This window comes from Apteryx mantelli, chromosome 4 (assembly GCF_036417845.1).
Source record: "Apteryx mantelli isolate bAptMan1 chromosome 4, bAptMan1.hap1, whole genome shotgun sequence".
Taxonomy (NCBI): domain Eukaryota; kingdom Metazoa; phylum Chordata; class Aves; order Apterygiformes; family Apterygidae; genus Apteryx; species Apteryx mantelli.
This window is the reverse complement of record NC_089981.1, coordinates 64241968-64268102: the sequence shown is the minus strand read 5'-3', so window position 1 is coordinate 64268102 and position 26135 is coordinate 64241968. Positions and strand designations below refer to the sequence as shown.

Sequence of the window (26135 nt, the reverse complement as noted above, 5' to 3'; positions counted from 1 at the left end):
CCAGCACATCTGTCAGAGGCAGGGCAGGCACCCAGCAGTGACCCAGAGGAAGTGCCCTCCACCTCTTTCTGTGAGGAGGTGACCACCACCAAGACACTGTGACAGCTTCCCTATCTCTTTCTCTCCTCTGAAAGGAGTTCAAGCGGCTGTACTCATTCTTGAAACAAGAAGGAAAGATAAGGATGAGATGGTCTCCCTGTCTCACACCTCTGCCTTTCCAGGCTGTAAGTCATGCCCTGCCTGCTGTATTATATATGGCACTTAGAGGTACTTTCTGCTTAACTACAGTCAGAGCTGCCTCTGCGCTACTAACAGAGAATCATCAAAATGGCTCTGGGACCAGCTCCCCATCAGTCAGACACTCACCTGGCACAGTCGGAAACCCAGCAGCTGCTCCCACTGTGCAGAGCTCCAGTCAGAGCCCATGCACAGCCACCACAGTCTGACCCAGACAAAGCACAGGAGGTCAGGGTACGTAAAGGTAACATTTACTGAGAGATACAGAACTGAGTACTATGAAAGACATACATGGATGGAGATGGTAGCGGCACCACTGTGGAGGGCTGCATGGACCCCCTTCCCAGCATGCTGGGGGGAAGAGCTGGACGCTACCAGACGAGCAACACAATGAAGATTACTGTGGCATATGCATTTGTAACAAACAGACCATCATAATATACATTTCTATGGGATCACATCTAGTGATTATATAAATCCATATAGAGATCGCTGTATAAAAACTTTGTAAAAAATATTTTTAAAAAAGTGTAAAAGTGTGCATTTAAAAGCACGGCCAACAAGGACAGCTGGGCTGTAAACATTATACTGAGAGTGTGCTTGTGGGGGGCGCCTGCGCCACCGTGCCACGACAGGCCTGCCCACCAGACAGGGCTTGTGTCAAGTGTTTGCGGTTCTTCGTTTCAGGCTTCCATGCAGAGCATGCGCCAGGAGCAGTGGCAGCATCTGGGGATGGCTCCAGCACACTGCCAAGGCAGGAGGCACCATGGTCACCATGTGGTCTCTGGTCTGCTGCCCCACGGCTGTTTCTCCCACATGCAGGCCCTGCTCCCAACCAGCAGCATACAGTGAGCTGCAGGAAAGAGGGTGAAGTGGGAGCTTCCCCCCATGCCTCCTCCTCACAGGACATGCTGCAGCAGCGTGGGTTCCTGGGGCCACAAGCAGGCTGAAGGGCCATGATGAGGTATCACAAAGAGGTTGCCCTCACCAGAGCCACTAGCCCTGCTCCTGGGTTCAGCCTCAGAGTAGATGATTGACATGTTCCTGATCTTCTCTGTCCCCATATTTGTTTGGTCCATAATTCCCAAGGAAGCCTACTGGGTCCTGGCTGCACCAGGCCTTGGTGCAAAGTTCTTCATACAGTACATGCATTAGAGACCCTGGAAGACCCTGCGCCACTGTCTCCTCCTCCTGGCCCAGAGCCACCTTCACTTCTTCTCTAGCTGTTCCAGCAGCGGGTTAGCTTCACTCTCGGGCGTCTTGATGCTGTCTGTCCGCACGATGCAGGTTGGACGGTGCCGGTTCAGCATCAGGATCAGCTGCTGCCTCTCTTGTTTCAGCTCTTCTATCTGGGCCTTCAGCTCTGCATTCATGAGCTCCAGACGCTCAGACTCCTAGCGGGGCCGGAAACACAACCACATATGGACTTCACTCTCACTGGACAACATGCAAAGAGAAACAATTTGGAAAACCAGCCACCTCTGCTCAGCACTGTTCCTTAGCCCTTGCAGCATAGGAGCAGCCTGAAGACCTGCCATGACATCAAGTTCTTCCAGGCAGATCACACCTGGTCCCATTACCTTCTGTTACCTAGTGTCAGTGCTAGAAACATCCAGCCAGCCATCTCCTAAGACAGGTCTCTCCATTGCACAGCAGCTAACACTCTGCCTAGCTGCTTTCCAGGGGCTGAGTGTTTGAAAATGAACCTGCATTTTTCATCTTTGCAAGGTTCACCCAGCCCTGTCTGCATGGACCTGCCCTTGTGAAACAGCTCCTTGTCCCCAGCTGTATTCCTTGCCCATGTCCCACCACCCCTTACAGAAAAGCTGGCAAGGTGGGTGCTAGGGGTGTTTTTCTGCCCTGGGCTCATAGCAAAAGCTTGTCTGGGCTCTGAGCAGGGAAACTCCAGGAGTTTGGGCAGGGAGCCAGCCTGCTGCCGCTACATGTTCTGTGCCACAAACCCATGGGTGTTCCTGCTCCAGCACTGCAGCAGGAAGACACTCTCCCTCAAGCCCAGAGTCCTCCTCCAGCCCCTCTAGGCCTCTGTCCCGTGTCATGGGCGCAGGAATGCCCAGGAGCTCTGACTGGGCACACAAGGCCACCACCTTCACAAGCAGAATGAAAGTGGGGGCAACAGGCCTGGGTCTTCCCAGATGAGGGTACAGGAGCAAGGGGAGGCAGAGGGTCAGTTCAGGAGGGAACATTCCGTGCAGGTGGACCAGCACACGGCCTAAGGAGTTGCCCATGCTGAAGTCCCCCGTGCGCCCTGGGGACAGGGCGGGGCACCCACCCGCTGCAGGAACTCTGTCCTCTCCTTCTTCTTGTTACGACATCGTGCTGCTGCTACTTTGTTTTTCTCCCGGCGCCTTTTCCTTCTCTCCTCTTCCTCGTCCAGCTGCAACAAGACAGAGGCCCAGAGCAGGGCTGTCAGATGTAGGACTGGGGGAAGAAGTGGTGAGCATGCACCCTGGCACCCCTGCTGGCACAGGACAAGGGGAAGGATAGCAGCCATCTGCACACAGCACTGCTGGTGCCCTCCGCTCCTACCAGTGGTCAGGGAGGCAGGCACATTTCACTAGTGACGTGGACTAATCCTTACCAGGAACCAGGTGTGCTGCTGCCACAAACCCTAACTCCACTCCATAGGGACATGAGGAGGGAGACCAGAGCAGTACTTGCAGTCACAGTATGGGATTGGCCACAGCAGCCCTCAGGAGACAGGTGGCAGAGGACAGGCAAGGGTAGCATTTGCAGCATACTCCTTCCTGGGGAGGGGGCAAAAAACAAGGGGGAAGAGAGCCCCACGCAGCAAGGATCCTCCAGCAAATGACAGGCACAGTTTGTCACAGACATCTACAGGCACAGCTTACAGTGAGCACACAGTTGCTCAGAGCGTCAGACAGAGGCCAAGAGAGGCAGAGACACCTGAAAGAGCCCCCCAACTGGTTCTGGTTGTTTCCCTACTTTCAGTATATTTGGTTGTCTGCCTGTGTCTTTCACATTTGCCAGGTCACGGCCAACTGCAGTAAGGTGGGGACAGATCCCATGTCCCTTACAGCAGGGCAGGACATGGTAGCATCAGTTGCCATGACTCAGTTGCTCTGTGCTATCTTATTCAAACCACACAGACCAGGCCGTAAGCCCCATGGTTTGGAAACCCATAATCAAAGTATTTAGACGTATTACTACAAAGTCTGTGTAAGAGGCCTATGGCATGCTTACATCTGAGAACCCAAACTAGCTCCTTTTAAGAAAATCTGAGTGCTAGAAAGACCTGCGAATTCAACATTCAAGTTAGACTTTGCAGTGAGGCTGCAGGGGAAAAAGGTTCCAAGTGCCCTGAGGCCCCACAAACAATATTCATCCACATTCAGCCTGGGACTCCAAAATCCAAGACATCACACTGAATTGCCTGGTTCCTTTTCCTTCATACACCTTTTCAAATGCAGCGACAGCACAGCAACATTTGCTTCAGATCACTTCCACAGTCTATTTGCATAACAAGGCAGTTGTGTCCTTTCTTTCATACTTCTCTGAGGCAATGTGGTCAAGGGACATCTCCCAGATGAGCCTCTTACAGCACACACCATCTGAACTGCCTCAAGTGATGTGTTGCCCTAGCACCTGGGTTAAGGACCTCAAAAGGAAAGTCAGATTTTAAATGCCAAGGACACTAAGCTGGGGGTCACCAGACTATCCTAGACATAGGTACCTCTGTGATGCCTCCAGGAAACCAAAGCTAGAAGCTCCATTACCCACAGCAAACTGTGCAAGCTGCTAACCTTCACTGAGTCCAAACCCCACTAATCAAAACATCTCAGTGTGATGTGCAAGGACAGGATGAAACACAGACTGGGCAGAGTTAAGGTGAAGGGGTACCTTAGGCGAGCACATCTAATGTTTGGCTTTAGAGAACAATGACTAAGTTTTATAGCACTAATAGGTTTTGCATCTTCTCTACTTCACTTCCCAAGCATGATACCAAGGTTGCTATTTTAGATGGGAGTAAAATACAAAGCAACGTCAGCCCAAGGTGCCCACAGACTTCACACAATGTCAGGCTGCATCCACTCCTCTGCCAAGGCAGCACAGGGGATACTACACCAGTATATGATGCACTACATTTGGGACAACCAGGGTTGGAATTGCAGTGATGCCCTGAGGTCCAGCTAGAAGTTGCCAGCTCTCACTACATCCATGTAACTCAGATGTTACTTGTATTAGCAGAAGTGACCAGGAAGGCTCTAACTCCATGGCTTCTTTCCTTCTGGCCTCCTGGAAGAGTCCAGATACTACCCATGAAGACAAACTCTGCACAGATTTGGGAAGAGCTGCAAGACAAGGTGGACTTCAGGGCAGTCACGGTTCTCTGCACGCTTACCGGCCACTCTTCTACCCCTTAGATAATCCTTGAATTAAAGGCCAAGAAGCTACTAGGAAAAGGGTGCAGAGAGAGGGAACATGTGCTCAAAGATTTCCTACAAAGCAGATCCCTGGTTGTACCAGGAGCTGGAAGCAAGAGCAGCAAAAGCACAAGCCTTGTTGTCTCTCTGGGAACTGACTGACAAATTTCCATGCCCTGTTGCTCCATTTCACCTAAATGGAAAAATAAATGACCCTTCCTTGTCCCCGTCACAGAAATCAGTAAAAGAGCTTCCCCTCTACCCCACAGAGGGCCTGGCAAACACCATATTACATGGCACCTACAGCTGCTTGAGGAGGGTGGCTCAGCACAGATAGTAGAAGTCCAAAATCCCGGCTCTGCCTTTTTTGTCCACAGCTCCTGTGACTTCAAGATCTCATTTTCTGCCTCTGTTTCTGTTCAAAAAGGTGATATGGCCCTGGTGTTGGAGGCTGGGACTCGGCTCAGGTTAGAGGCGCAAGGGATGGCAACGAGGTATCAGCCCACAGCATGTTTCAACAGCTGAGCTCCAGGGGAGCCCAGTAGGGAGAAGGTTTGGGGTTATTTCCTGAATTGCTTCAGTCAGCAGCTGTCAGGAACAGAGATGAACTTCATCAGCCTGAGGGCCAGGACTGCCACCTCTGTCCCTGATGGAACACCCTGCACTGGATTCAACCAGAGGGGCCTAGCAGCACCCATTTGCAGCTGCCCCCAAGAAGGCAGTCCACCCAGCAGGGCTCTCTACAATCCTACAGGGGAGCTGGGGCCCAGCCTCATGCTTGGCACCTACTGCACTTTCCACATACTTGCATGGTTGCACATCCCTGCCAGGAGATGTTTCTCCTGCCAGTACAGTGGTGAAAGCTGCCTGGTGCTCTGGAAGGGAGCAGCTGGCCCTCCCAGGCCTGGCCCAGAGAGGAGCATGGCAGGCCAGTACCCAGCATCCCTGGACTCTGGCACCCCACAAGAGGAAAGAGACTGCAGGCCACATTGCGCACTATGCGTGGGTTGCTTCTGGGCTACTCCTGGAATAAGCAGCTACTGCTTCAGCTCTCCCAGGCTTTTGCTGCAAAACCTGTGCCAGGGGCAGCTCCATTTGCTGTCCTCAACTGCTCTGCTTCACAGGCTACGCAGGGAAGGAACAGGCTGCAGGGAGGGCAGTCATCTGGAGGCCGGTCAGAGCCTGACAGTGGATTTCCCTTTTTTTTCCTCCTCATGGTATCTGAACGACTGGCTCAGAGGACACTCAGCACTTTTAGTACCTGCTATGGGGCAGAGCCACCCTGTCCCTGTTATGCAGGGCCTAATGAGACCACATCCCCATGTCCAGAAGTGCTGAGGGCAAGCAGTAGCTGCAGGGCCACCCTCAGATGTGTTCAAGACTCCCCAGGAGAGGCTGTGTCCTGGGAAGATGGCACAGAGCCTATAGACAGGCTCCCTACTTCTTCCCCAATGCATGAAGCTATGTTGTTCTCACACCTCCTGTTACATGACATCCAACACTTTCAGCCATGCAGCTACAGAGCTGTGCAGCTCTACTTTACTGCTGATACCATGCCTTTTACTGCCCTCCCATCCATCGGTCAGAGCCACAACCTCTCCCCAGTCCCCAGTGCCAGACCCAGCCAGCTAGCATATCCCCGGCCAGCTGCAAGGTTTCCCTGGAATTTGCAATTCAAGCTGCCACAAAAGCAGCATGCCAAAAGGTCAGGACAGAACTTAGCTTCAGCTGACAACTCAGCTGCTCTGCTGATAGAGCAAGCAGAGCCTTTAGCACCCCAAGGTCCTTCTGATGGCCTCCCCCAGATTCCTAGCCTCAGCTCCTGTTGTTAGGGAGCTCCCAAGTCCTACCCCAGGTGAGCTCCACATAGCTCTGTGCTGTATGAGGAGCTAATCTGACATCATCTTGGATACAGAGCTCCAGTGAAAGGTCATCAGATGGACTCTATCCTACTGGTTCTCCCAGCAGAAGTCTACCACAAAGCATAGGGGAAAAGGAACAGGCATCCTCCCTGAACATGGGCCTGGGTGCTGCTGAGCTTTTACCATAAGATTTGAGGCCAAACCAAGCATCAGCATCTGCTCAGACCCTGGGCTGTTCCTTTGTACTGCTGTTTTGCTCCCTTCATCCAGTCACCTCATGGGTCACTTCACATCATGCAAGCATCTCCAGACATCTCCATCACTGTCATCTCTGGACAATGCACAACATCCTGTCTTCATGTGGGACTGCCCAAGATATTCTCACACAGGAACAAATGGACTGATCAAAAGGTTTGCTTATTGGACCTGCTGACAGAAGCCACTCACTGATTTGGAGCCTCCAGATTTATGGATTTCCAGCTCCACTTGAGAGATGCAAACTCTCAACACCTCAATACAGTGAGGTTTGAAGAGTCAGCATAGACAACCAAAACATGAGACAACCACAAAAGAAAAATGCTGTGCAAATGTCTCAAGTCCCTTCAGTTTAATTCTGATGTGACAGCTTGTGGTACTGAGCAAAAGCTGCCCACCTTTCCCTTTCCAGGAGCCCTGAGATGAAGCCAGTGCTCTTCCCCAGCAGGCCAGGGAGGCAGCCCCAGCCAGCATGGCCTGCAGCAAAAAAAAGCTGAGTCACTGCCTGTTGCTAGGTGCTGCTTGCCCACACACCTCATCCCAGTGGAAAAGGCAATGTCAACACCAGTAGCACCAGAGCTCGTTTTCATCAGAGATAGGATGGAAGCCTCACACAAGTCCTCTGACAGGATGCACAGCTCCTCCTTTGGGGTGCCTGCCCCAGCCTAGGGAAAGGCTGGCTGTGTCAGACCCTGCTCCACAGACCAAGTTCAAATTTAGCTGGTTACCAAAGGCTGCGAGGAACCAGCCAGGCCTGGGACATGAAGGCGTCCGCTCCCAGCCCATGCCACAGGGACAGAAATTCAGCCATAAGGTGCAGGGCAGGGAGGGGAGCAGGAGGATGAGGCTGGTGATCCAGCTGCCAACACAAATGCACAAAGAGGCAGCATAAATAGGCACAGACAGGAGAGGGACATGGGGCAGGGCATGGGCAGCAGGCTGTATGTGGGTAACAGCTCCCTCTCCCCTACTCTCTATCTGCAGGGCTGTCTGCAGCCCCCAGGACTCACCTCACTTTTCACAGGCTGGGGTCTCTTCCCAAGCTTCACCTCCAGGAAGTGGAGCGGCGAGATCATGGCCCCAATGTTGCGGATGTCAGCGTACTTCAGCTCCTCTGCTGTCAGGGCTGTGCCAGGCAGCCCCGTCAAGGGGCTGAGACCAGGCAGCGCGCCAGCCGTCAGGGACGGGTCGGGAATCTGCCCTGGCATCATAGCAGGGGAAACAGCTCCACAGGCTAGAGGGAAACAGAGACATGGCCCATTACAACCCAGCTGCAGGGTCTCACAACATGCACAAGCCATGTATATTCCACAATCTAACATCTAACCAGGTGTGAACCAGAGAAAGCAGATGCTCTTTCCCATGCCTAAAGGGCACCATACTGCAAGGCACATCCCACACTCAGTCACAGACACAAGTCTCGCTAGAGCTACCAAGAAAGTGAGAAAAACCCAGTGCCCCAGAAGGAGCCAAGCCCACTCCTCCATGGGGCAATTTGAACCCCAGGGAATATCTGGGGAATTTTACCTCTGGCAGCCTGTACAAGACCACCCAGGACACTACTGTGTCCTTCAAGGAGAATAAGGTGGTGGCCAGAGCTGTTTCTTAGCTCTCATTCTCCATCACCAGAGTGACTGCCAACACACATCCTGCTGGGACTCTTGAGGGGACAGAGAAACCATTATCCACTTCAGAGTCCTCTCCCAATGTCTCACATGCAGGAACAACATGCAGCAAGGACACAGGGGAGCAAGGGATTAGACCTGCGCATGCTCCAATGGGCTATGCTAGTGGGACAGGGAACACAGCTCAACTCAGCACTCAGCACTCAGCAGAGATTTTGCAGATCCTGCCTATGAACTACCAAGGAAGACAGAGGCAAGCATTACTGTGCCAGTCACACAGATGTCCTCAGAGGGGACAGCGAAGGTGAGGACTATGTAAAACCTGGGTGACAAATCAAAATATTAATCCTACCAGGAAGGACAGGCTACTGGCCTGCAGATCAGGAAGGGAAGATACCCAAGAAGCAAAGCACCAGGAAAACAGAAGTTGACTACAAAGCCTTTCAGGATAAACAGCAATGTAGTCCTGTGGACTACTGTTTTTGACACCTTTCTCTGGAATGCAGAAGATCGATGTTCACTCTTAAACAAGTTTTGATTAATGTGTAGGTATTAGGGCAGGAAGAAAGTGGTATTAAGAGGACCATAATTTGCCTCAGGCTGGATATGTTCTGGGCAGGCTCAGCCTGCTGATCAGGGCTGGGACAAAAAGCACGCAAGGACCAAGGGCAATACCAAGAAAAGCTGCTGAGAGAAAAACCTGCCACAGAACAAACATCTCCCAGCACAAACATGAGGAAACAAAGGCTGGAGGGGAGGGGAAACAGAGCAAGGTGCAAAAGGCTTCTTCTGCCCAGGAAAGAAAATACAGCTTGAATAAGACTGAGGTTGGGACAAGCTTTGGCAGGTCACTTTTGGGCATCTGAAAGGGAGTTGCGAGAAAATGTGAAAAACAAGTGGCCAATATATAAAGAAACAGAAATTTATTTAAATAACCTAAAGTGTTAAGCCTGTAGAACTGGAGCTGTTGTATCAGCCAAAGGCAAAGGGAGCAGGTGGCTACTGGCTACAGCATAAGTACATCTCCATTTGTGTAACAGGCCTGGGACATTCACAAGTGACCCAGTTACAACATGCAGAGTCAACTTCTGTCCACACAGCAACCATTTTTTTCCCCCTCAGCACAACCACATGTCACTGGTCCTTGCTCTGCCCAGTGGGCTGGTAGCAGCACACTCCAGGAGCCTCCAGGCTCCTACCCCATCGTGCCCCCAAGGCAAAGAGGCACCCAGGGACAGGGGATGTCCTGCACCCAGAGAGCCAGGAGGAGAGAAAAAACAGGCTAACCTGAAATCTCACTGAGCAGCTCCCCCCAACCATTAGAGCTGGATTCAACAAGCAAACAGGCAAACCCGCTGAAGAGGAGTCCAACAAGGCCTGTCAATCACAGTCTGCACAAACCTCTGGGAGGTCCTACAGTGCTGACTGCCAGAGCAAGGAGGCACATTAAGGGAGGGATGGTCTGTACTTGCCCTGCTCCTTCCCAAAGCCTCCACTATCAGCCACTGAGAGACCAGGTATTGGGCGACACAGACTTCTGGTCCATGCAGTATGGCTGTGTTAAGCAGAGGCATAGACACACTGTCGAGCCAGCTGCCACAGTCGCTCAGTACTAACTGTCCTGGGATAGCAAACCTACATCCCTGGAAGGCTGCAAACAGGTAAAACCAAGTGTAAGAGAGGGCTAAAGGTTAATTATGACAAGCAGAGAATTTAAGCATTTCTTGGCACTGGCATATGTCTTTACCCAGGAGATTATTTGGTATATTTGTTAATGTAAGGGAACAGCAGATGAGCAGTGAAGGGGGAAAAAGCCAATCATACAGGTTAGGCAAGACCAGGGAGTCTTATGAAAACTCCAGAGGTCACAGCAGGGTAATACGTGAGCCATACAGATACTACTGACAAGGGGACTCACATCGGAGAGTGCCTATGAGCAACGATAAGCTGTGAGCTGTCATATGCTCTAACCTGCCACCAAAGAGATCCAGGTGCCGATGCAAGTTGCTCAGAGGCAGAGTTTATTCAGAGCTGCAGTAACCAGTGCAACTATAGAAAGAACATAGAAAGCAAATGCAGCGAGACCATTACTGCAAGCAGGCGGTGTGCCGTGAACAGGAAGCAAGCACTCTGCCCTGGTCATTGCTTTCAGGGTGAAAAGAACAGAAAGGGGAGGGTAAGGCAGTGCTGATATGTGGGGGGAGGAAGCTGGGCTGGGGGGAAGAGATCTGCACAAGGACTGTACAGCCTGAAAAGGAGAAGATGAGAAAGAAAGGAGATAGGAGTAACAGCTAAAGAACAGTGACACTACCTGATGAAATGGATTCCTGCCCACTTGGTAATAAAAGAGAAAGACAATACTTGGTAATAATATTTGACCTCAGAAAAGACTATGCATCAACTGGTTGAGACTCCAAAGACCTAAAACAATCCAAAGTATTCATTCTCCCATAACTATCTCTAAACCAGAGAGCTGTAATTTCACGTTTGGAACTGGTAACGTTGTACATTGTCAGGAGACACCCCCACCCAGCAGAGCCCTGAAGCAGCATGGTACTTCCTTTTCAGCTCTTTTAGGCTTACAGATGGCTAAGATGCTTCCCTCTTCCAGAAGCCAGGCACTATCCTGCCATGGGCAGTACTCTGGATAGGAAAATGCAATCACATGTTCAGGGACTGTGCCAAAAGCCTTACCATCTTCCTCAAACTGTCCCTTCTTCAGCAGGAAAGCACCTGTGACAAAGCAAAGGGTAGGTGACCTTGAGACACTCTTCCCAGGACATACCACCACAGGACTGAGCAGCACAGAATCAAGTTCAATTTACCATTTTGGGATAACTATATGTATTTAGGAGCTAGAAATTTCCTAGCCACTGTTGCTAAGGTGACACAGTGTGCTGGGGAAGAAGCATGCCGAGAGCAGTGCAGCACAGGCCAGTGCCTGCCATCTCCTCACAGGGAATCCCATGGAGGTGCATACCCCAACTTCAGGACTTCGGACATGAGGGAGCAGGGGGGAAACAGTAGCAGAAGCATGTGAACATCCCTTTGATGTTTCCCTCAGGCAAATACTGTGAGAGCTGCATGGCACATGCTGATTTTGGGCTGTGATCCATCCTTTCATATGTTTCAGCCTGGGAACTGACTTGAACCTAGAGCTGGATGCTTAAATCCCATTCTGGACTTGGGGGCCCCAATTTCAGTACTCTTACATTACAGGATGCAGCTCAGGACACACACTCTGGACCTGACAGCTAGGTTCTCAGCTACACAATCCATGGTCACTATAATTTATGAAATGAAAAGGGTAAAAAAAGTAGATCTGTTTTCCTGATTGTGGAACAACCAGGTCACCCAGTGCCTGGTGGTCTACACTCCAGAGGCTGGGCAGCTCCATAGGAATACTGGCTAAAGATTTAATGAAATGGACTCCTGCCCATCATCTGGGTTTTCTCTGGCCCACCTTTTCAGTCTTCCTCTTTGAGCTGGTGGCTTAAGATGCCTTGAAATAGCCTTCATACCATAGCATGACACAACGCACAGCTCAGAATAAAGGAACTGGCCTAATACCTCTTATGATCTAAAAACTTATCCTAGATCCAGTGGCTGCACTGACAAAGTCCAGATCACACAGGCATCAATGCAAACTGAATCTGAAGCTATTCAAACCAAAACAAAGAGTTCCTGCCTGGAGGAAAAGGAAGCTGCATAGCAGCAGAGCAGAGAACTAGGTGGGAACAGGAGAATGGACTTCTCAAAGTGAGCCATTGCTTAGACATCAGAAAGCTCAGGAACACAGTGAGAACTGCCAAGAGTCAAGCTGAGCTAGACCTTGGAGGGGAATTTAAAACCATTCCCAGCAAGCCTATAGCCACAGAAATAAAAAGGGAACCAGGAGAGATATCACCCCACTCTACAACAACAGTTAATCCAGCACAGTCCCTGATGCCATTCTGTCACAGGCACTGTTGCTCACTGCTGAACAGAGGGATTCTCTCATTCAACTCTTTGTTTCTTCCACCTGTAACAGAGGTTTTTGTTTCACCCCAGCACAAGTCCCAGATACTTCTACCCTCTGTTTTAGATAACTCTAGAAGTAAGAAGTTCTTGTACTTGGATCATGTCACAAATGCCAAGCTGTGTAATTCTATTTAATACCTTGGTCTTACTCAAGAGGCAATTATTTTGGAGGACATTAACATGCCTGCATATAGCTCTGGCATATTTCTACCACATTTGCCTGGTAGTGCAGAAATAACTGTTAAGTTCAAGATCTTGAACTTAATCTTGAGTGTGATCTTTAAGATGCAGTTTTCCAATAGCCAGATCTTGTTTGAGCTGGTGAATACAGCTGCTGTCTTGCCAGTTCATAATTTCTTTCTGGATATTCCCTTGCCATGTTTGTTATTGCAAAGGAACATGAACCAACTCACCTTTGTACTCCTTCACTTTCTAGCATAGTGTCTTAGTCGGGAGCTGCTGGGATTCTTATATTTGTTCTTTTCATAAAAGATTAACACAGTCTTTTTCTCTATGCCAGGAAGCCTTTCAATGTCTCCTTACACGAGCTGAGAAAAGTTATGTCTTCAGTAAAACCAAGCTTTCTGGTGTCCTACTGTTGAACCACAATTCCTGCATTGTCAGCTATGCTTTTTCACATAAAAAAAAGCCAATAGCAAAGCAAAGCAGCTAGAGGAAAGAGAATGTGTAGTCTTACAGCTAACACTGGTACCTGTGTGACGCCAGCTGCTCAAGTTTACATTCACTACAGCTATGCATTCGGCACTGATGCTATTCATTATTTTGTGCCACAACACCTCAAGGTGCTCTAGAGTGAATTATGAGATAGAGAAGGCTTTCTTAAAACTTCAGTTCAAGGATGAGCAGCTTGTGTCATTCAGTTCTCTTAAGCAACTAACCTTACAGCAAAAAAATCTGTTCAACACATGATTTCCTGGGTCAGAATTCAGCTTGTATTTCCTCAGCTTTGCCTCCATACTGCCCTTGTGCTGGTTAAAAGACTTGACCTTTTGCTAAAAGGTCTGTAACCCCTCCTAATTATTGCAGTCACTTTTGAATCTTTGCTTTAAGCATTGCTGGGGTTTTTTGGTCTTGGTCATCCATTCTGTTGGCAAGTTCAGTTATTTTATCAGCACTCTCATCCCCAAAGAGTGACAGCAGTACAGCTTCCTTTTCTCAGCTTGTTTTTGCTGCATCTTTCACAACAGCAAAGAGTGCTTTAGTACTTTGTCCCCTCTTATGTCTTTATGGTCAATAGTTTGCGACACTGGCCTATTTCTTAAACACAGTGCCCAGTACTCTTTGGTTTTCTCCTATTGCTGGAGTTTTCTTCTGTAGCCAGCTTAACTAGTAGGAAGATGCTTTACAGAGTTGACTGTCCCATGCATTTGCTCAGCTCCCTCAGTGACACTATCCCTGCATTTCCTCCTATTCCTTCTCTTACTTCTCAAATCTATTTGATTTTCTTCCACACAGATATTTCACTGCTGCTTTTTCTGGGGATTTTGTTTTTCCTGAAGGAGCTGATGTTTGCAGAGCAGTTATGGCATAAGTCTAACATGCGTAGGCATAATCCACGTGAGTTAGTGTCCCTGAGGGCTTGTATTCTGGTTGCTAGCCTATATTCACACCCCTCCTGCCACCTCTTCAGTACTATTCTTACCCATGAACTAAAACTGGAATGCCTACCCATGTTGAAATCATAAATTCATAATCCTGTGCAAAAACTGCTTTAGTCTGTATCCACTGTTCCCCCAGGACCATCCTATGCATCCTCACTCAAAGAAGCCATTTGTTTCTTTGTAAACCAGACGCAATTGCAGCTGCATCAATAGCATTCTCGTACAGAGGGGACCACATAATGTCAGAATGAGGTCAGTCACCCTTCACTGCAGTTTAAATTTCTATTAGTGTCTTATCTGTGCTGTCAGCTTTCTTGGTGGGACTGGGAACAGTTTACAACCTTATTTTTAGTTTTGCTGTCTATAAACCCTGGTTTCCTTCTAACATAAGCTCTTTTACATGCTCTGACATCTGCAATGGTTAATCCACATACCCTTGCAATGCCCAGAGAGCCAGCCCAGCACCCAGTGTAGCCAGCTGGGGGATTCCAACACTTTGTAAATACCAGTGTGTTTCTCTTCTGCCCATGGTAAGTGCTGAGATGAGGCAAAGTCTGTCCTACCAGTCCTTTGCCATTCTGCCTGTAGGAACCAAGGCCACACTTGCCTGTTGTTCTCTCATTCCAGGTTCCATCTGGGTGTCTGCCACTACTCATCAGTTGGCATGCATCAGAGGACTGCCAAAGTCTGCAAGCCACCATACAAGTGATGTTTGGTCTCTTCAGTGTGTGTGTTACCACTTAATGTAGAATCGCCATTTGTCTTGGAGCCTCTAAGTCATAGCAATTGGCCCTTCACCTGCTCCTGGCCAAAAAGCAGTAACTCTGCTTTACAGATCAGAACAAATGCTACAATCCATGCAAAGCAACTTTCTGGTCCCTTAGAATTTTATGGCTTTGTCATTTTTTACTTTAAGCTCCTGGCTAACAAGTTCGCTCAGTCTGTATGTTTTACATTACATCTTCCTAGTCCCCTCGTGTTGGCAGAAGGATGATTTATACAAAAGTCCTTTCCTGACATGCCCAGCTTCACATGCCTCAGGAATGTAACTTTCTAAACAAGTTCTAAACTTTCTAGACAGGACATTCGCCTATCACTTGTTCTCTGAAGCACAGAGCCACTTGCTTCTTTCTATCTAGTCTTTTCTGGCTGTGGAGACTACAGAGGGCTGTGGCTCACTGGAGCCTATAAACCTTCTGTCACTTCAAGGTGACATGCCCTCAGCGAATACCATGTTAAGCACTATGAAGTTGAAGCCAGAAAGCCAATAGCCCATATTCCTGGTGCCACATGTATTAAACCATGCAATTATAGTTTACCTCTGTTGTATAAAGTGTGATGCTCTTCCATTCCCAGACACCTGCTCTCTATCTGGTTTATTACAGACATAGCTGATGCATCTAGTTTCAAACAGTGGTTTATAGCAGGTCACCCTGTTTCCTATCTAGCTTCTCATGGTCCAATTTTAAAAGTAGTAACTTTCAGTGCCATGGAAAAATGCAGTATCACTGACCAAAGGCCACACTGATCACTGTCAAAGTTATTTACCAACCATCAGAACACAGTAGTATCCAAGTCCCATGGTTGTAACCTGTCCTTTCAGATACCCATATAGTAGTGCTGGCAAACATGAACTTCAGTAACAGCCACCATGCATTTATTTATTAATCTGCTGAACCTATTAATATGGAGGAATCCAACACCTGTAGTGCACTGAAGAGCTGTAGTGACACCCACTGGGATAAAAGTGTGCATGCTGCCTCTTTACCAAGGACATAACATCACTTAGGGGGAATCTCCCCAAATGCCTTGTAACACTTTCTCTAAAGGACCTGATTGCAGCATGGTCTATGAGGTGTGCTGAACTGCAGCACGCCAGGCTCTGTATGCCAGATATTACACTGTCATACTACCACCACACTCCACTTCCATCCCAAGGGAGGGAGACATCTCTTACAGGCAGACCCCGGGTTTGCAGGGCCAAAGAAGCATCTGTTCCTTTCCCACAGACACCTCCAGCTGCCCTTGATGTTCTCCTTCTCCCACAGGCAACTCCATGTGGTGGAAGAGGAATAGCAGGATTTATGAACACCCTTGCATGTCATGTCCCATCCTGAGCTCCAGTGAGTGGACTGCAGGGCCACAATGCTAAGGATAGGAAGCAGCTGAGAAGGACAGTTCCTCAGGAGGTAGAGGTCTAAACCCATTTCCTGAGTGGAAACAGTCTGGCTAAGCCCTGAATGTCTAGTCTCATACAGATGGCAGGAAGAAGGCAAGTCATTCACAGGCTGTGAAAGCCTTCCTGAAAGCCAGAGCCTGACTGCCTCCCTCTTCTCCAGAGGCATACATCTCTCTACACTTCACCTAAGCAGTAGGACAGAGCAGACATCCTCTCTTTGGCAAGAGAGCAGTTTTGCAGCTCCCATCCAGCCAGGAGCTGCACCATCACCCCCCACCCCACCTACCTGATGCTTTAGGTTATTATTCCCATTACTATCAAACAGACACACAGGGCCACCAGGCTGCACCTCCTGGGAGTGACCCCACATCCTTCAGTCCTTCAAACAGGAACAGTCTGACACCAAGTCTTCTGCTGGGGCTCCACTGAAGTCCTCCAGACACACGCTCAGAGGGACACCTATTCTAGAGGTATCATCTGACACCACCTCACCAGGGTGAGCCACCCTTCCCAGCCCTGCAAATCTATTGCTCCATTTCTCTCCCTTCTCCCCAGCTCAGACCTCTTAACTTCATCACTGCCTTCATCTCTGTGCACTCAACTTCTCAACTTCTAGAAATAACCCCTTCTTTGCCATTACTGAAGCAGTCAGCTCAAGTGCTTCTTTTCCCCGACATTTTTCTCCTTACCCTCACAGATTAGTAATAAGCTATAGCTCAGCATCACACTACCCCCACCACTGCAATGCAGTGATTGACTTGTAAGCAACCTGTAACAGCTGGCTTTGTACAGCACCTAGCACACCAAGGTTCCTCACAGCTATTGCAACAGAGATTACAATTAATCAGTTGTTTACGGAGTATAATGTGACAGACATTTAAAAATGCTGCACCATGGACCGAACAGCAGCCTAGAGCAGGAAGGTAAAAGCTATCCTACTTCTGACTGACACAGTTCAAAGGGGGAAATAGCCTGAGTTCGGCTGCAGCTCAAACACTGAGGTTAACAACTGACTTCTTAAAGTCCCCTGGGACCTTTCATGGCCACATTGTGGTCAGGTCTGGAATCTTCTTCAAGAGGACAGCCCTCCTGCAGCACAGAGCTCACCAACCACGGGGGCCAAGCATAGACTCCAAGACAAGAATGCTCCCTGCAAACTCCTCAAAATTATCCTGCAAACTCCTCAAAATTATCCCCTGAACTCCAGGGACATCCACAAAGGCCTCTAACCCATATTAAGATCATCTCTGGCTAGTTTGCAATAGCCTTGCTATGCTGAGACCTCTATGGATCTTCAGCTACCTGGCTGCACATTAAATACCCTGCAATGTTTGGATGAATACTCTGGACACTCCAGGCAACTGGGCAATCCATGAAGGCAGCCTGAGACAGATGGCATCATGTTTGCCATGCACCCTCCTTGCTGCACTGGCACTGAAGGACACATGCAGGCTGACAGAGTCAATGTCACACACCGTGGCTCTCCCTCCCTTTTGCTCGGGGGAGCTGGGACCAGGTGATCCACAGGGCACAGCTTACTGCAGTGGAAAGAGTCTCTGAACAGCTTCACACTCAAGACACTGAGTGCTGCCAAGTGCCTGGCCCAGGCAATGCAGTTAAAGTAGCAAATTCAGCATAGGGAAGGAGATCACTTAGTAAATGCTCAGTGCTATCTGCTCTGAAACAGCCTAGTTAGATACTGCTCAGTTGGAGATGGTAAGAGAAGAAGCAGGAGGTGTGAGGGTGTATCTACTCTCCCACAGCAGAGACCTTTGCATCCTGTCAGGAGGAAAACATGGAACTGTAAAGAGGAGGGAGAAGCATCCATAGGTGTCCCAGTGAGGGGACATAGGCAGCAACCTGTATTTTAACACTCAGCAAATATTGTTAAACCCCAGAGAATCAGGAAAACCTGGGGCAGCCAATCACTGCTTGACACAGGGACAACTTGGACAGCAGCTCCTGCACCCACCCACTCATCCCCCAGATGGGCTCTTTTTTTTTTTTTTAATCATTGGGATTCAGACTAAGAATCTGAACTCCAACAACTGGTATTCCCAGACATCCCCATGGAAGCATGAACTAGCAGATAACCAGTGCAGACTCTGGCAACAGCCTCCAGATAGAAATTTTCATGCAAGCTTCAAGAAACTAGCTAAAAATTCCTGGTCTGAGCTGCTGAAGCATTTGTTTCTGCTGAGCTCTTGGAGTCCAAACACACACACGCGCACACACACAGTTTGGCAGTGGTTGTGTTCCAGGGCTGGTAATACAAGCCATGAAGCAGGCTGCCAAGACAAGCAACAGAACGAGCCAGGCCCCATTTCATTGGCCACCATACACTGCATATGGCCCTGGAACCAGCCAGCACAGTGTTCTCACCCTCCTTGAAGGCATAGGAGACCCTGTGTTTTCAAATACACCTCCACAGGGCCTTCATTAAAGGAAAATGGAAACATAATGTGACTCTTGCTCTCTCTCTCCCCCGGTATTTCTCCCTTTCCCCCAATTTGCTCTCAAACCTATTTCCCTGCCATGGAAAAAGAAAGTGCCTCCTAGAGCAGACCGTGCAAAAAGAATGCAACTTCCATTCAACTCCATGCCTGACTGCTACAGCGGACTTGGGACCGAGCAGTGGGGGAGTCTCAAGGGCCCCTTTCCTTTCCAGGGCATTGCAAGCTGGAAGCACAGCACATTGCAACATCGATGCTCCGTGTAGCACAAACACAGCAGCCAGATGTAATCCGGGTCCCCTCGTTCACCCGCTGCCCGCGCAGGGCACGAAGCGGCACCCGCACACCGGGCAGACAGGTGAAGCGGAGCACAACGCCGGCACCCAGAGGCCGCTCCCCTCCACCCTAGCAGCAAAGCAACACGGGCACCGTGGTAGAAACCCCCCCAAAGGCAGTCCTGACCCCACGCAGGGCTAGGTCCGGGCGAGGGGGGCGCAGCCCTGCTCTGACCCGCATTTGCGGCTCTGCTCCCCCCGGGGAAGGTCTCCCCGCGCCTTTGCTGTGCGCCCGCCCCCGCCGCAGCCGGGTCCCCGCCCGGGGGCAGCACCCCGCCTGCCGCCGCAGGCTGCCGGGCTGCTCCCCCCGGCGCCGGCCCCCCGCCGCGCCGCGCCGCGCGCCCGCCCGCCCGCCGCGGCGGCCCCTGCCCCGGCCCCGGCCCCCCCGCCGCCGCCGCGCTCGCCTGCCGCTGCCGCTCCCGGCCCGCTCCGGGCTCCGCAGCGCCGCCGCTCCGCGGAGCCCCGCACCCGGCTCTCCGCCCCCCCCGCGGCAATCCGGGCCCCGCACGGCGCCCCCCGCCCGCGCCGCGGCGCCGCGCCCGCACCCACCGTGCACGGGGACCGGGCTGCCGGGGCGCCCGCGGGGCCCGGCCGCAGGCTGCGGGCTCAGCTCCGCCGCCGCCCGGCTCCGCGGCGCTGCCCCGACCCCCGGGCTCCGCCGGATGCCGCTGCCGGTCCCGGCCCCGGCCGTCGCCGGGGCGCCTTGGCCCGCCGCCGCCCCGGTGCGCGCCTCCCGCAGGCTGTGGCGGGCGGTGGGGTGGGTTGCATCAGCCCCGGTTATATAGCAGCCCCGGGGCTGCGGGGAGGGGTCGGGAATGCGGAACCGGCCGGGCTGCCAGCGCCACACGTCAAGGAGGGCGGGGGAGCGGGGCCGCGGGGCGGGGAGCGCCGCGCGGGGGTGGGACCAGCCCGGCGGCACCGGCACCCCGCACCGGCACCCCCGCAGTCGGCAGCCCTGCACCGCCGCGCCGGCCCCCAGCACCCCGCACTGCTTCATCCCAGCACGCCTACACCCCGCACCGGCACCCCCGCAGTCGGCAGCCCTGCACCGCCCTGCCGGCACCCAGCACCCCGCACTGCTTCATCCCAGCACGCCTACACCCCGCACCGGCACCCCCGCAGCAATGCACCGCAGCGCCGGCACCCGGCACCCCGCACTGCTTCATCCCAGCGCGCCTACACCCCGCACCGGCACCCCCGCAGTCGGCAGCCCTGCACCGCCCTGCCGGCACCCAGCACCCCGCACTGCTTCATCCCAGCACGCCTACACCCTGCACCGGCACCTCTCCACTGCTTCACCACAGCACCTCCGCACCCTGCAGCCATGCACCACCTCACCCCCACACCTCCACACTGCCTCACCCCAACACCCTGCATCTGGCATCCCCACACCTCCACACACCTGCAGCTCCTCACCTGGCACCCCACAACCAGCATCCCCGCATCTCCACACCACCTCACCTGGCACCCCACATCCCAGCACCCTGCACTCCCTCACTCCCACACCCAGGCAACCCACACCCCTGAATCACCTCACCCTGGCACCCCACACTACTGCATCTCTTCACTCCCGCACCTCCTCACCCTATACTCCACACCACAGCACCCCACATCTCCACAAATTGCACCCCGCACCCCAACACCCCGCACCAGCACCTCTACATACCAGCACCCCATTCCTCTACACCTTGCATCCAGCACCCCCACACCTCTTCACCCCATCAGCCCCCACCCTGGCACTCCACACCCAGCACCCCAGCCCCCAGCCCCCTGGCACCCTGCGTCCCAGCTCCTCACACCTCCACATCCCAGTGCCCTGCAGCCCCACGTCCCACCACCTGCACCCTCCCAGTCAGATGCAGGGGCACCAGCAGTGGCAAGGACCTCCACATCCCCTGCACCCACCCCTGCGTGCCCCCCATGCTCCTATTTGTGTTCCCCCTGCATCTCCTTGCACTTCCACCCATGCCCCCATACACAGGCCAAGGGCTGTCAGTCTCAGCTCTGTCAGCCCTTCAGCTGGGATGTAGAGGAGCCAGAGGGAAGCAGAGGGGTTCAAGGCTCTCCCTGTCCAGCTGCTTTGCTCTTCTCCCCTTATCATCACTGGGACATCCCATCTTACCTATTGCTAGAGGCACAGGCACACTCACACTGCCCCATGCTCTAGGAGTGCGATGTCAGATGGAGATGAGAGAACAGACAGGGGACACAGGGGACAGGGCCTTCCTGATAACTTATTTGCATGAATTTGAATTGCATGCTTCCTCTTTCTCTCTGACATTGGCCCTCTCCCACCTGCATCTACCAACTCTTCTGGGAAGCGGAGCTCTGCACAGCTGCAGGGCTATGCTGGATCTGCTGCATGCACTGGATGCTCTGGTACTGTTGCTCCTAAAGCAACTCCCTCCATTTCAGGTCAGGAATACTCCTTTTCTTTGGAACCAAAAACCACTATAGCTGTTAGTCAAGTCACCCCACTGAGCTGTACTATCCAACTTGTTCTCCCTGAGCCTATGCACAAATTAAATGGGGAAGGAGATGAGACCCACCTCCCAAACAGGATGAACCACATTGAGGATGCAACAACCAGCAGATTCTTCTGAGACCTCTTGTGTGCCCCGGGGCCCCATGGGAAGGTCATTACAGACTGGAGGAGTCGTATAACACTATTTATTGCCAGCTCTTTGCCCTATCCTTCCCAACTGCATAGCTAAACAGAGACAGACACCATCCATCCCACCCTGTTTTCCTTCTCATTCCTTATCATTGTTTCTTTTTGTTCACAAATTCCATTTCTTTTCACCACTAACGATTCATGCTTTTTGTCATTGACAAATTCCCCATTGCCAGCACTTCCAGCCCCATCCTCTTCTTCATCTGCATCTCAGGGAAAAAGAGAGAACTAAGTAGGGGAGCTTGGACTGAGCAGGAACAGGGAACCAGAATCAGTATGTTCAGTATAAGATATGCTGTGCCCCAAGCTGTCCCACAGAAACAGGAGCAGCCTGGCTCTGCACTTCATTCTCACTCTCCTTATGCTGTTAGTCTTTCATCTTTCTGTTTTCAGAGAGGCAGAATACTTCCTATACACCTTTGCAGAGAATCCCGAAATTTCATTAATCTTGCCACTTTATCTCAGGGGGAAGGGAAAAGTGCAAGTTGAGATATATTTTTCCCATATACATTCCTTCACCTTCCTACATCAGATAGGACAGACTTTTTTAGTGCCTTAAGCTGGAAGGATCCCAGTGTGGTTGACAAACAATATCACTCTCTAGTGATCTGCACGCAAGTTGCCTTCAGGGCAGACCATGGCAGCTCCCTGGCAGCTCCTGCATCCTGAGAAAAGGGAGAGGGAAAAACATGGGAATTTCAGAGGAGGCTGATGACCTGGCTGAGCAATGTCCAGCATGCTGTTCAAGGTGGGAAAGTGAGCCCTCAAGTGAGGGCTGGAAGGAAGACAGTTGTTCTTTCTCTTTTCCACCCCTTTCTAGTTTTTCCCTTGCTAATGTTCTTTTTTTTTCTAACAGGCAGTGCTGAGATGTTCCATTGCAATGTACACATCTACAGCCCCAGCCTCCAGTGCAGACTTCCTCATCTGTGCTCTTCTTCTCCCTTACCCAGCCCTCAAGGGGATGAGAGCAGGGGCCCTGTACCTATCGGTCTGAATGGGACCAGCCCTGACTCCACACAGGCACCACAGCTCCTTGCCTTAAAGAAACTAGTTCCTGGCTACAGCAGGGCAGTCCCTGCCATCTTCTCTGAGCTGCACCTCCCTTGCCCTAGGACAGTGAGCCAGGAGACAGAGAAGGCAGAGAAAGGCTTTCCTTATCTCACAGGCTCTTCACACAGGCACTGCGGATATAACTGGATGCAGCACGTTTGCTCTGCACTGATTTCAAAGCTGCGTACCCTGGACTGTGCTGAAGGAAGGCAGGGGAAGGGGTGAGGGGCAAGGCGAGAGTATAGCTGAACCTCACTCTTCAGTCTACATTGTCTTTCCTACAGAGCTTCCCCTCTGCAGGTCCTGGCGGCAGCTGAGACACCATTATTATGATAATTCTAGTCCTAACTGTTTAACTTAACTATTTCAGAGCTAGTTTCAGGGAAGCATCCCTCTCCAGGATAGCGCTTACGCACATGTTTAAAGGGACAAACTTGCATCATTCTTTCTTGAATTGGGAACTCTCTTCTCACAAGGGAATCTTCCTAGTTCTTGCAGCCGCCTGTGCCTGAACTGTTCTTTTCCCAAGATGGGTTTTGTCTCATGTAAACACAAAACATGTTTACTTTTCAGATACAATTTCATTTGGGCTAGAAAAGGCATAAGAATTCTTTCAGAATTTGTGGCTTCAGTGGGTAAAAGTGAACAGAAAAGTCACCAGCAACACACTGCTCACTAAAGGATGCAGAGCAGCCGGGTAAACATAGCTAGCCCTACCAGGGCTGGCCAGTCTTGCCACTGCTGTGGAAACATGTGCTGACAAGGACAAATTAACCAAGTGGGAATGGCAGCATCTGCAATGGAGACAGGAAAGACTGGGAAAAAAGCAAAGGTCCCACTGCACAAAATATAAAAAGCTGCCAATACTTCACTGGCTGGAAGATGCTTTTCTTCTCAAACAAAAAGAATGATTTGCATATTTTTGCTCTAAATAAAGCGTATAGAAGGTGAAGGCTTGTGGGTGTGAAAACACAGCCCCACAACGCAACACAGGGGGCACAAATTTATCAGGAACCGAGTGAATTCTAGAGTAGCACAGAGCTGCACCAGCACAGGAATTTGATTGCAAAGGAGTTGTTCTCAGTCCTTGGAAAAAAGTCTTTGCTTTTCGCCTTCAACATAGCAGTCAGCTATCAGCATGTGTTTCTCTGCCTTCCCCACATGTATGAATTGTGCAGCTGGTAAGCCATGCTCAGGCCTAGGCCAGGACACCATGTGACTGTACCGCAGCAACCCTTGTCCTTCTCACCCCTCTCTTCTTGACTGTTTGCCACCTTTGTTTGCTGTCTCACACCAGAACTGGATGCTCCCTGGGGCAGGCCCATGTCCTCTAACAGTGGGCAGCAGAGGCAGAGCCAGTACTAGTCAGTTTGGCCAAGTTTCTCAACATCACGGTTACCATTCCAGTTCCATCCATGGCACAGTGACAACAGCCAGAGTGCTGACAAGGCTCCTGACGGTCCCTGGCATTTAATGTGTCCTGTCCTCCAAGCTCAGCAATGATAGCCCTTTGCTTGCACTTCATGCTCTCCTGAGGCCACCATCAATGGAGATGAGTGAGCAATAACAGCACTGGGACATTTTGGCCAAGAAAGACAAGACCTAAACCTAAATCTCATCATAGCATCTATGAGCATAGTTTTAATGCATTAGATTAATTATTATTCTAGATCTAATTGGGATGTTAGCCAGTCCAGTGTAATCCCCTTTCTAAAACCTCTTTAAGGCTGACTAGTGCAATAATAGGCACATGGAACATGCCTGGACAGACATAAACCCACACTCACCTCCTCCATGTGGATTCCCTTTCTTATTGCCTCTCCCTGCAGGGCTGATGGGGTTAATGATTTCCCTTCCACCCACTTAGGCTCAGTGAGCTGTGCCATGGCTCTGTTTAACTCAAATTCCTCAGACTGGCTCCTTGCTCCCACTAATCATCTAACATTTTCTACGTTAAGCGGTGCTTTGCATCTGTCACTCATCCACCTAAAACACCCAGATCCTCAGGAATTTGGTTCCCTTGTTCCTGCCTCTTTGCTTTGCCTTCAGTATTAGTATTATCTGCAAACCTGATGGTCAGTATTGAAAACCCTCCTCTGAAGGACGCAACCTAGGACTTTGAAATTCAGTTGAACTCCTTGAGCCAGAGTACAGTACCTATCTACAGCAGGAAAGACAGCTTCAACCTACAGAGGAGGGTGGTATCGATCAGAGTCAAGAGGTGACTGCCCTTTGGCCACTCCTGGCTACACACCACATCAGCCCGATTGGCCACCATTTAGTTCTGAATTAGTTGTTCCCTTTATCCCTCGCTACCTAATTTCTAGTCTGATTAAAAAAAAAAAAAAAAGTTACTGCCAGTTGTTTTGCAGAACTGGGCTGAGGAATGACAACGCAACTCACACAAGCAATAGGAGTGAGAGGATAGTAAATTCCTCCAGGTTACTGTTGGGAAGCCCTGGAGGCAAGTAGCTGGGGCTGGGCTAGTGGCAGTCAGTGCTGGGCCCAGAGCAGTCACAGCCATGATGGTTGGACTGACAGCACCCTAATGGACACTGGACTATGGGCAGATTGATCCCCAGGCTGCTTATTTATAAAAACAGGACTGTTTTAAGTACTGGAGCTGACAAAAGCTGCCCAAAAACTTGTCTCTGACAGCGCAAAATCCTTAAGTTAAATAATCTTTTTGTTGGACAGTTATGGAATAACCTTTCTAGAGAGGAATTTCCTTCTTATCTTTATCAGTTAGGCATTGGCTTAGACTTTGAAGAATATAGTCTTTCCTAAAAAAAGTTATAGTCCTATCTAATTCATATCCCTTTCTCATTTATCTTCTCTGTAAACTGAAATGTTGCATTCCTTGCAATCACTGTTCATATGGAAGTTTTCATCTTTTTAGTAACTTTCATTAACTGCTTGTATCTCCCGTATCTTTTCCAGCAAGGGTGATGAGACGCAAACAGAGTATTCCAGATGGAGATGTATCCCACATTCACTGCGTGGCATTACAATATTCTCTGGATTAGTTTCCATCCTAGTATAGAACCATCTCTGCACAGCCCCCAGACATGAACTGCTCTGAGCTTTCATGGCCTCATTGAGAAATTCCTTTGAAAGACACTGCTCATGACTTGTTGAAAATCCACATTCTGCTGTATTTCCTACAACAGCAATGATACACTCCATAACTTCCAGCAGATCAGAGGAGCATGATTTTCCTTTGCAGAGGAAAGTGAGCTGCAAATTTAACCCTGCAATTTTGCAGACCGGGTGGGTGTGCAGAGGGGACCTGCAGATCCTTAATGACCATTCCAGCAATTTACCTGGCGTCAAAATAAGACCTGTGTCTGCAGTTCCTTGGCCCACATTTTGCTCACTCTGCCCTCCCCTATTTCTGTGCACAGCTGCTGGTTTCTATCA

The 26135-nt window shown here is 50.7% G+C and overlaps 1 protein-coding gene across 1 annotated transcript; it reads right to left on the bottom strand.

Annotated features, from left to right (window-relative positions):
• Positions 1-472: 472 nt before the first annotated feature.
• Positions 473-19621, bottom strand: JDP2 (Jun dimerization protein 2). The gene is made up of 4 exons (XM_067296832.1): positions 19541-19621; positions 7768-7991; positions 2528-2632; positions 473-1631 (listed from the first exon to the last, which is right to left on the bottom strand). Exons 2-4 carry the CDS (start codon positions 7966-7968, stop codon positions 1446-1448), a joined length of 492 nt encoding a protein of 163 aa, XP_067152933.1. The 5' UTR covers positions 7969-7991; positions 19541-19621; the 3' UTR covers positions 473-1445.
• Between the last annotated feature and the right edge of the window lie 6514 nt (positions 19622-26135).